Genomic DNA, 12,223 nt, shown 5'->3' on the forward strand with positions numbered 1-12,223 from the left:
CCATGTTTACCATGCTACTGCTGTACCCTCTGTCACTCTTGAAGGCCTGTAGTTAAAGAAGAATTAACACATACAGGTTTGAAGCTACACCATATATTTGTAAGTAAAATACGTAGATTTGACCGAAAACAAGATTACAAGTCACGTATTGAGCCCTTTGAAAAATCTGAAAGTACAAGACAATTTATACCCATTAAAAAAATTATTTGAAACACCACAATGGAATATGCATATTACCAAAACATTTTTATGTTCTCTAAGAGCTTTGACTGTATACATTAGTTTCAGATGAAACAATGATTTTTCCCCTTTTAGATGTCAGTTTGGTTACAGCTTCAGGAATCAGTGCAGCATGGTACAAATTTTGTTAACAGGTAATGATGGATTCGGGAAGGTGCAAGAACATTCTGCAGAAATAACTTAGGAAGAAATGTAAATGTTTCCTCCCAGAAAAAAAATAAAAGTGCCGAAGACATATGTGCAACTTACAAACATACTGGAAAGATATACAAAGGATGGAATTCTGAAACAAGACAAGTGAATATTAATCTTGTACCACAGCTTAAGAAAAGAAAACTAAATTATACCGTTAATCATTAGCACAGATATTTACACAAAGTCTATGAATTAGGTTTCTATAGAAAAACTAAGCTAATTAAATTTAGCCTCCATTTCTGAAACAGAAATATTATTGCATAAGCACAAAGGTAAGATTTGTTGCCTGAAAATACTCTCTCAGAACAGAACATTTTTTCTCAGTTCTGCAAGTCATTGTTTCCTATGACTCAAGGTATGAGTACACTGATTTATTTCAGCAATCCTTTTGAGCACACTCCCCCATTTATTGCTTATCAGGTAATATTAAAGAGTGCCCCTGTTCCGTAGAACCTAATTACAGAAAGTGTTTTCCCCCTTTCAATATTTATTTTAAAGCACATCAAACTTTTTACTTCTGTGCTTTTCAAAGAAAATAGCATCTCTGTTCAATTTAAAATTACAGCAATTCTTATGTTAATTGCACTCTTTAGCTAGTTAGATACTGAATTGAGAATTATTGCTTTACATTGTAATTTTGCTAAAAACAGAGTTACAATGTACAGATTGGGAGACTAGTGCAATATGCAACATTGACTGTTTATTCAATAAATACTTTTAACCCAATTATTGCCAGCCAAGGCAAACAGTGCAGAAATTGTCACTTAATAAACATCTATATATAAATTTAACAATCATGTTTCTTTTATAAAATCAGTTGCTACTATATTCCCATACAATTATTTCAGAGTTTTTTTCACATAAAAATTGACTATTATAAAAATAAAGAAATGTCAACATGTTTAGGACTTTACAAATCTTCACAAAACTAACTTTTACATTTATATAGGAATATCATGCTTCTGTAGAAAAGAACTTGATAAAAGTGAAGTGAACTCTGTTAGAGACATTTTCTGCACTGACCATTTCGTAACTTCGTTACAGTTTTCTTGGTCATGAGTGTGTGTATATATATACACACACATATGTTTAAAAGGAAATAATCTGCATTCCACTTTTAACTTGAGGTCTGTTGTGTATAAAGAAGAGCCATTTTTCCAAATGTGTTCACAGATTGTTGGTCAGAAATTTTTCACACTAGCTTATTTAAAAATAAATTCCAATCTTTACCTAAAAATACCTCCCGCTAATGTGAAATAAACAAATTAGTGTCATATTGGGAAGCAATTCAGAACAACTTAATACATTTCAGGAACAAAATGTTACTTAAACCACCAGTCAAAATTTAACAATGCAATTGCCAATTACTATTTCTGATACCTATAAAATATAAAAATGTAAGAAATCTTAAAACTATTTTGAAGAGAAATGAGATTGTATAACCATGTGGAGAAGATCACACTAAATTTATCCACCAGAGATAATGACCCTGTAATTTGATGCATGCAAGTGAGCCTCTACAACTTCTGTGGAAGCCCACTCAAGTTTGTGGGAATTTGCATGTGTACCAGTGGACTGCCCTCACAGATTAGGTTACATGATTGGGGCCATAGTCACTCACTGCATTGGTGTGAATACATTAATGCACTTTCCAAAACCTTATTTTACCACAGCAATTATTTTCAATAGCACCATCAATTCTCAGATATCTGTGCCATGCAAATCCAGATAGTATGCAACAGGTTTGTTTCTTCCCGAAACAGCACAATCATTACAAGGCACTGCTGGTCATAAATAAATGCAAAACAATTTTTTCCCTAAATTCGTGACATTTGAAGTATGAATATATGTTACGAAATGTCAATTCAATTTATCATTACATAACATGGTTAGAAAAAGCTAATAATTTGATGGAATTAACCAAAATATATTTATCATAGTTTCATGCATGTTTATTATTTTCCCATATAAAAAAACAGAAATGATAAAGTATCACTATCAAACAATGTAGCATGGTTGTTAAATAACAGAAAAAGCTACGCTGAATTTTCCAATCTTCAGCAACAAGTCTACTCTAGACATAACTCAAGTATAAAAAGTTGGAAAATTTTCTGATATATTTGCAACAGTCTATCCCTGCAGAAGAGTGAAAAGCCTATTGTCTAGAGCATTCATATTGAGGCACATTGTAATTGAAGATACTCAGGCAAATTTTATGGCTAGGATAGAATTTCAGAGGAGTCTAGCTACAGGTTTCCCCAAAAGCAGCTCTTTATGGTTCAAAACACCAATTACAACGCCTGAAAACAGTATTTGGTCCTTAGTCACTGCTATCATCATCATCGTCATCATCGGATACGTCATTTAAAGGGAACTTAGGTGACTGGTTGTAAGAGTCTGATCTAGTGGGCTGACAAGTAGTCATCTCCCCAGCAGAAAGAAGATCATAACAGAAGTCACAAATCCGCACAGGCTTGGATGACTGACTGGGAAGAAGAAACCTCTTTTCAGAACAGGGTCCGCATACAACAAAGCCACATTTGCGACAGTGGTGACGACGATTGACAGGTGTAAATTTTGCTTTCTGACAACGCATACAAACAGTAGCTTCTGAGTCAGGTACCCAGACAGCTGCATGTTCATTACTGGGTGTCTTCCCACTTTTGGAAAGCAAATCAGAAACACATTTATTTATGTGGCTCATCCATTCAGACTTCTCTGTTGCAGTGGCAGCATAAACGGCAAAAGATTTTGTTGGTGTCTTGATAAGCCACCCATTCCGTAAGTCCCCCTCATCTTGGATGGAATCAATAGTGACATTTTCCAGTGGAATTATGTGCTGTTTATTGTATTTTTTCTTCTGGATAACAATGTTGCCATAGACAAGAATATCATTGAATAAGAAAAACTGTCTTGCTTTAGGTTTCTTCCTACACAGCTTTGTTAACACTCCTTCTCCAATCAGAACACGACCAGGAATGGTCAAAGGTTGACCAGCTGCTCCAAAACAATTTTCCACTATACTTATTCGTCTAGTATTTGCTTCACTGTTTGCCAAACGATCCACCATCTTTTACAGGTATCCTAAAACAAAAATTAATATTTTGTTAGAAGACAACTGATTCACAAAAGCATTCTATAGTCAAATAATTTAGTAAAACAAATTACTTGAAACAGCTAATAAGACTGATGGCTCTGGGCACTGCTAACTGATGGCACTTTTTTATTCAAATCCTGCTCAGGTCAGTAACAATTAAAAGTTTCTATCAACGGATGACTTTTTAGCAGTCTATTTGAAAGAAAGTTGATCTGTCTAGTTCCCAATGGACAGGCGTCCATAACACAGAAACCACCACCATAAATGACACCAAAAGCAACCTTGTTGATAATATTAGGAGACAGGGTAGGTGACTGAATTACCCTCCTTCTCCCTAGAGGTTGTCCCTTCTCCAGGTATGGATAAATGCCCATTGGTAGACCAGCATAGAAAGACTTGCACAGCCACTCCTGAGCTGTACCTGTTCTCTAGACTATATTTCTGAATGTCTGTCACTATTCGCAAGCTCTAACATTCACAAGTTTGACACAACTGATGGTTTGTTTAGAAACCGAGTTAACACCAACAGGATCACCACAGGACACACTAGCATAAAAACTGTTAATACAGCTAGCCATTATCTTAATTCTTAAGTGTATCTAGCATTGTTATATGTATAGTATATAAGGTGTATATAGTATCTTACACGTATATATAATATTGCTAAGTTTCACTGTACATACATTTCAGTCATGGGCTGAAAATTCTACATGTGCCTACTCCTCACTGTGAAGTTTTTCTTGGCGAGGATAGGTTTCTAAACAATTATCAATTTCCACAGAACTGAAGAGCTCAAAAATGTTTCTAGCCTTTATAGTTGCACAGATATAGTTGTTTTTCAAATATGAACAAAAACAAAACTGTTGCAATGGTGTTTTCATGCATCTGCAGATAGTTTTTCAGTGCTTCTGTTGTTCAGAGCTTTGCCAACAGGCAGAAAAAAGGAAGTGAAAGACTGATTAGTTTCACAGTTGCTATTCAAAACCTTAAAGTCCACAGTAAACTTTCAAGAATTATGTCTTTTTGCTGATGCTTGGGAGAGATCTGAACAAAAGCAAGTATTCGAGTTCTATACAGAGAAGACCTACCTCCTCAAAACAGGCGGAGAGTGAAGACCTGTTTTCCTCCTACCTTTCCTCACAACAAAGAGGCACTGAAGGGGGAGAACAGAAAGCCCCTCTTCTCTTTCAGCTGCTAAAAGGTGGTTGGGTAGAAGCTTATGGACACCTACTAGCCAGAGAGTAATATAAAAAAATGGAGCCCCACTTCCCTAAATTGGGCTCAAAGACAGTATACCAGCAGAAGTCTTAGCTTCTGTGGGCTCGGCTTTTCACCAGAGTACTACTCCTGGTTCTCAAGGGCAGCGGGGGCGGGGGGGGGGGGGGAGGGGGGCACTCATACTACAGCAACAAGCTCCAGAGGAAGCCAATAAATAAAAGGTATATGACAAGAGAGGTTTCTTAGGTTTTGTTTACATTTGTCACAGGCTTTTTTAATCCCTCAGTGAGCCATTTATGAGGTTTAAACACTGCAGTAACTGTTCTTATGGCATCTCTGGGCTAGTCTATACTAGAAGCGCTACAGCTTCTGGTGAGGATGTTCTCTGGCCACAGGAGAGAGCTCTTCTGTCAGCATAATAAACCCACCTCCCCGAGAGGCAGTAGCTATGTCAGCAGAAGCAGCTCTCTCACCGACATAGTGCTGTCCACACCAGCACTTAGGTTGATGTAACTTGTGTCGCTCAGGGGACGGCTTATTCACATCCCTGACTGACGTAAGTTACACTGACTAACCTGCGGTGTAGACAACTCCTTAGTTCCTGGATAGTGGAACTACTACAATTCCACTGTATCTCACATTATTTTGAGCCCATAAATGCTTGAGACATTAAAATGAAATATTTCAGTACTTGTTTAAATTGTCCTAGTTGAGTAAACTTGAATAAACAAAAAGTGAAGAATTATTCATATTCAAAGAATCCAAACATCCTGCCTGAATTACTGTGTGGCATGCACCTATACTCCACAAAGACCATTCTTGTTCAGTATTAAATTCCACCTACAGTTATTCATTTTAGCCACACCGCCCAGATATACGTGCCACTGAGATGTCCTAAATCTAAGGAGTAAGTACACCTCTAACTATCACAAGAAGAATTCAAAATGTAAGTCGTGTTTCAAACTAAGTAATCAGCATTACAACTGTCAGCATGAAGATCATTTACTTTCTAGAGAAGTAGTAGCAACAATAAGTAATAGGATTGTTTGCTGCCTGACACTACCTTGCTTGCTGCCTGACTATACCCTGCCTGACAGCTAGTATTGGGGAGGTGATGCAAATGAGGTTTGACAATAAGTCTGTTATGATTGTTAGCTGCTGTTTGAGGATCAAAATCACTAGTCCAGATTGTTGACTGTTGAAGAACAGGATAAATTTCTTGTTTGTGTAAGAGTTAGTTGTGTAACCACTCTTGCTTAATGGTATGCTTGTAATAAGCAGCCTTTTGTGAATGATTAGATGCCAAAGCTGAGGCATGTTCATTCCAGCAGCCATTTATAATTAAATTTACAAAGCAACAGAAGTTAGTCACAGATTTGGTCCAAAAGGTATCTACTGAGTTCACAGACAAACATTACTAAAAGCATACAGCCAATTGGGCACAAAATAAACTATGAAAATATATAGAACAAAACTTGATTCTTCTATACATTTCACAGTTTGTGCCCAGGTGGCTGCATGCTTTTACTAACCCACTGAAGAACACAGCATAGCTTCCCTGATCCGATCCAGAAAGAGTAAAGCAGATCTGTAAAAAGTACTTTGTTCAGCAAATTTTTGGGGTAAAAGTTTAGTAGGATAGCTTCAAGGTGAGTCGAAGAGAAAATTCTAACCAGGGTAATTAAAGATAAAAAACAATTTAAGATGTATGGGTTCCAGAACATGGGTTCTAGCAACTCCACCTATAGCTTGTTATTAAACCACAAGTTACTGGGCTCAGTGCAGGAAGTTCTATGGCCTGTGTTATGCAGGGCAGCAGACTAGCTCTGGTGCCGCTTTGAGTTGGCATGTCCTGGTTTGTGGGAAGCAGCTTGCTTCTGATGAGCTGGCCCAAACAACTCTCTAACCTCTCTAAGTGGGAGGGTTCAAGAAAGCCTCCAAGCTCATTCCAACTCAAAATGGCACCAGGCCATGCCATAACAGATGCAAAACCTGCCGACATATGTCCACCGCTACAATGATCAACACCCCCACAAAAGACCTTTCAAGATCCATGGGTGCTACTTATGCCTATCACAACATGTGGTGAGCCTCATCCAGTGCACTAGAGGCCCCAGCAACAACTAAGTGGGTGAAACCAAACAATCACTACACTCTTGATTGAATTTACATAGGAAAATGATAAAAGACAAACACCACATCACCTGTGGGTGAACACTTCACAAAGCGATCACTCTATATCTGGCCTACAGTCCTCATCCTCAAAGAAAACCTGCACAATAACACTTTCAAAAGACAACCCTGGAAGCTTACATTCATACTCTGATAGACACTATCCACTAACTCCCTGTTTTTGTCCTGTGACTGGAGATGTGTTAACAAGACGCTCTACCTTCAATGGTCTCTTACAATGTGAACGAACTACTTATGCTGAACAGTCTTTTCCACCTTGCATTTTGCTGTGACATGCAGCCAACTTCTACAGGTTTTAAGAACTCATTCAAAACATTTCTAACCTTTACAGTCAAGAATTTTCCTAACATGAAGCGATGTAGGGGGTTTCTTCCTGAATCTACAGACAGATATCTTCAACGTCTCTGATACTGCTAAGAGCTTTCACAGGAAGAAGCAGACTGAAAACAAGGCAGTGGTTTCTTGAAGCCTTCCATAAGTGCCAAATACAACCTTTTGGGCTTGTCTATAGTTAAGAATTATATCATATTAAACCATGACCTTGAGCAGTCTTGAGAATTAAAAACGTTGTGACAATTTAGCACTCAGTAATGTTAAACAGAAGGACCCCCATTTTCACCAAATGCTAAGCAGTGTTTAAGTGTTGTGTCAATTTCTAAATGTTGTCCAGGTCATGCTCTAACCGGATGCAATTTCTCTGTAAATTTACAGGTGAAAGCCAACTTAACATAACCTGTTTATAACAGATATGAAAAAACACACCCCTGAGCACTGCAAGTTTCAGCACTGTAACGTGCCAGTGTAGACAGTGCACCAGTGTTAGGAGCCGCGCTCCCAGCGCTGGTAGCTACACCCCTCGTGGAGATTATTTTTTTAGAGCTCTCTCCCAGCGCTATGCCGCAACTACACAAGCCACACTAAAAGACATGCCCTAAGATGATTTAAGTTAAACCAGCCCAACTTCAGGGCATGGCTATACTTGCAGATGTAGAGCGCGTCGAGTTAAACCAGCCTTCGTAGAGCGCAGTAGGGAAAGCGCTGCAATCTGTCCACACTGACAGCTACAAGTGCACTGGCATGGCCACATTAGCAGCTCTTGCAATGGCCACAGAGAGCAGTGCATTGTGGTAGCTATCCCAGCATGCAAGTGGCTGCAACACGCTTTTCAAATGGGGGTGGGGTGGAATGGAGTGTGACAGGAAGTGTGTTGTGTGTATATGGGGGGGAAGAGAGAGTGGGTTTTTGGGGGGCTGATAGCATGTCAGCATGCTGTCTTGTAAGTTCAGACAGCTGCAGACCCCTCCCCGGCTCTCTCTCACACACAGCATTCCACACTAATGGCTTGCTTTGTCTCGGAGCAGATAAGCACGATGGCTGTCAGAAACGGAACTTTCAAAGGGCATATCTGCATTCCTGCAGCAATTCCAAAACAATGACAACAGTGGCCACTTGACTTAAGGGGATGATGGGACATTTCCGGAGAGTGATCAGAACGAAGCAATGCACCCCGTTCACACTGATGCCTGGGCGTTTCAGCCAAGCGCTAATCTTCTCGCGGAGGAGGAGTACCAGGAGCGCTCTAGCTGTGGAGTCAGAGCACTCTACCTGCCTTGCCAGTGTGGACGGGGAGTGAGCTAGGGCGCTTGGGGCTGCTTTAATGCGCTCTAAGTTGCAAGTGTAGCCAAGCGCTTAGATAACACCAAAGACAGATAAAGAGTCCCCATAGTTAATACTCCACAAGTGACACAAAGGGAAACAAAACAACACTTACAAGCCTCCTGCAGAGAGGCAGAGTTCCCAGCGAGTACAGAGCCTTCATATTCAGTTGCTATGCTTCCCTCCATATAGCTTCTGGGGGTGGGGGTAAGGGGAGTGTTGGGGGCTGAAAGGAATGCACATGCTGCATTCCAGCTATTCCCATCACTACAGCTGGTTGCTAATTCTCAACTTCTCTTTAGCTCCCTCTCCTGGATTGTCCCAAATCACTCTGTGGGGATGGGGAGCCATCCTGTGTTCCCACAAGACCTATCCTACCCTCCATGAAGCTCCCACAGTCCAGCAGGGAAGCAGGCAGTCAAACAACCAGAGTTGTTCTCTCCTCTGCAATCACACAGAAGGCCAACAGGGAGCTCAGAACACTCCCAGCTCATGCCAGGCAACATAACAAATGAAATTCAATGCAAAGTAATGTACATTGGAGGGAAAATTTTATCATCTTAGGGTATTATAAATTACTATGACCTCAGGAAAGGGACAGAGGCATCATAGTACCAAGCTCAACGAAGACCTGTGCTCAGTGTGCAACTGTAATTAAAAAAAAACAAACAAAAACATTAAGTTGCAAAAAGAATGGGATGGTGAATAATATGGAGAAGGCTTTTATATAAGTCAATGGTGTGGTCTCATCTGGAATCCTACGTGCAATACTGGTCACTCAATCTCAAAAAAGGATATTGCAGAACTACCAGGGGTTCAAAGAAGGTTTACAAAAACAATGGAGGGCAAGGAAAAAAAACGCAAGACCAAAAGGATTGGAATGTTACTTTCGAAGGGAGATGTAGATATGAAAAGTATATAAAATAATGAATGGTATAAAGAGACAGTTCTCCCCATTTCAAACACAAAAATAAGGATATATAAATTAAATTAAAAGACTGGAAATTAAAACCAATAAAAGGAAATACTTTTTCATACAATGTATAATAAATCTGTGGAATTCGCTGCCACAAGAAGTTGTTGAGGCCAAGAACTTTCAAGATGAAAAATGGATTGGATAATTTTATGGGTATCAAGAATATCCATAAAAGTCATAATCAAAGTGTTGCATAAGAGATATTAAACCTTATGCTTCAGGTCTTAAGCCAATATCCAACTATGAAAGAAGAGGATCAAACCTGATGTGGAGTACAGATTATCACATATCTACCTACTCTGGGGTTCTTACACCTTCCCCTTAAGCATTTGAAGTTGGCCACTACAGAAGAGAAATGCTAGACTAGATGGACCTGGGCTCTGATCAAGGATGGAAAGTCCTATGTTCTTGGGGAAGTAGTGGAGACAGTTGGACATGGTACCACCAACTTCTCCCCATAGCAACAGGGATGATTAAAATACTTCAGTTTAAAATTTGCAGTTTAAAACTTTCATAATCAAATAAATTTTATTAAGAGTCCCTGTGGTGGATCAAAATGTTGAGCCTCAAGCAAGACAGGCGAGACAGCTGTTTAAATATCTCATGTATAAACTTGGTTTGTAATTCATTTCATGCTCCAACGCTTGGGACTCTTCACCTTTAATTCAACTGATCTACATTTGCAACTTTAATTAAAGCTTTTCCTGGGAATTCAAACAAGAGGCCAAGTATACCAAAACAAAAAGCAAGTTTGTCTAGAGAATCAGTTGACAAGTGATACTAAATGCAACATAATACATAAATCAAGATAAACAGGAGTACTAGTGTGTTAGCCATCACATTATATGAAAAATGGCTCAATATCCTGAATGCAATAGAATTAAAGGCAGAAGTTCCTTGACTTTCACAGCAACAGAACATTTTGAATCTTGACATACTGTGTTTATCATAGTCCAAACCAATTCTTATCTACAACAGTACTCTGAGTCATCGTAGCATTTCACTATATTCTTACCTTGGTGCAATAATGTTGCTCTTGAACAACATACTATAAATAATCCCTTCAACAGGGAAAAAAAAGGCAATGTATTTTAAATCTCTTTAGAAAATACTCTAAGTCATTCAGACTTACAGATCTATTTTTATTTTACAAAATGACTGGCCACAAATTCTGCATAATTCAAACCTCCTCTCTTGCTCCTAACCCATATGGTAACAATTACTGAACACAAATGCAATCAACCCACATTTTGCTACGCATCCATTCCTGAACACTCCTGTGAAACAAGTACTCCATACTAGCACTAGCTGAATTCATTGTACATGATTACTCCTGGGGGAATTATGTGCTACTGCATATGCACAGAACTTATGTCCCTCACAGATTTCTTTGCTTCCACCCCTGAAAAAATGACTCTCTGATGAGGAAGCAAAGGGAAGCCACAAGAGCAATCATGCGACCCTCCTCAGCAGTATGTATCGGGTGCCCAGAGCAGCTGGCAGAGAGGTAAATCATTGTGGGGCAGGGGTTGGGACTGGGGAAGACCCAGCTGGTGGCTCCTACCCTCTGCTGGGCTCAGCTGCTAGTCCCAGCTGGGCTGAAGAGGATGGGACTTCCTCTTCCCCTACACATCATCTGGGGCTGTGTAAGACCCACCTCCAGATTTCTCCCCCAGCAGTAACAAGCTCTGCAAACCCCCGCCTCACCCCTGGTGCTTCCTGCACCCATCACTCCTCAGTTGCAAGGGGAGGGATCACTGTACAGGGAGCTGCTCCCCCATCTACCCAACCCCTGTGCATCCAGACCCCCTCGTACTCAGATCCTCCTGCCGAGCCTCACGCCCCCACCCCTGCACCCTCCCTGACAAGTCCCACTCCGCCTGCACCTGGACCACCCCAACGAGCCACCCAAAGCCAGATCCCCAAACTACTGAGCCCTAACCACCTTCACCTGGACCCCCCTGCAGAGTCCCATTACCGCTGCACCCAAAACCCCCCAACAAGCCCCTGTGATTTCAGGTCCCCCACTGAGCCACCCACACCCAGACTGCCCCACACAGAACCCTCTCAACTCACACTAAACCCGTCCACACTTGGATCCTGCCTTGCTGAGCCTGCCTGTCCATACCTGGTGCACCTGGCACAGAGGGGCAGGCCACTAGGGTGTTTCTGGGGCAGGCCCAGTCCTTGTGCTGTGTCACGATTGGGTGAAGCCTCACCGCTGAGTCTGTGTCCTGGGGAGGGGGGAAGCTGCACAGTGATCTCCCACCTCTGTGCAGCCAGTGGCCTGTGCTCCCCAATGCCATGCTGGAGCCTCCACATTTATCTGACAAACAACATTTGCTGAATTTTGCAGAATGCTCTCAGTGGTAACATGATGAGACAATAACACTGATTTTACTTGATGCTCCTTGAGTGCATTAAGTCAATTACCTCCTCCCTACAGGCCTTTTTGAAGAATGTAAAATAGATAAATTATTAACAGAGTGCAAAAATACTTTATCAGATCTTCACACACACCTTTTAAGACCATTTCTAATTGAAGATTCTGAGCAAAGGCTTCATATTATTGAGGTTACTTGTATTATTATGACTTCTTTAAGTTAGTATCTTGCTGTAATATGTAAATTTCACTACATTAAACACTA

The 12,223-nt window shown here is 40.4% G+C and overlaps 1 protein-coding gene across 2 annotated transcripts in view; it reads right to left on the reverse strand.

Annotated features, from left to right (window-relative positions):
- Window positions 1-227: 227 nt before the first annotated feature.
- Window positions 228-12,223, reverse strand: part of PLEKHF2 (pleckstrin homology and FYVE domain containing 2) — a 42,323-nt gene continuing 30,327 nt past the window's right edge. For both annotated transcript variants that reach the window (XM_077809976.1, XM_077809975.1), the window contains one exon: window positions 228-3,519. In XM_077809976.1, the coding sequence (XP_077666102.1) occupies window positions 2,756-3,505 (750 nt within the window). In that variant the 5' untranslated portion in view covers window positions 3,506-3,519 and the 3' untranslated portion in view covers window positions 228-2,755. The remainder of the gene's footprint in view (window positions 3,520-12,223) is intronic.

Source organism: Eretmochelys imbricata, chromosome 2, assembly GCF_965152235.1.
Source record: "Eretmochelys imbricata isolate rEreImb1 chromosome 2, rEreImb1.hap1, whole genome shotgun sequence".
NCBI classification, from domain to species: domain Eukaryota; kingdom Metazoa; phylum Chordata; order Testudines; family Cheloniidae; genus Eretmochelys; species Eretmochelys imbricata.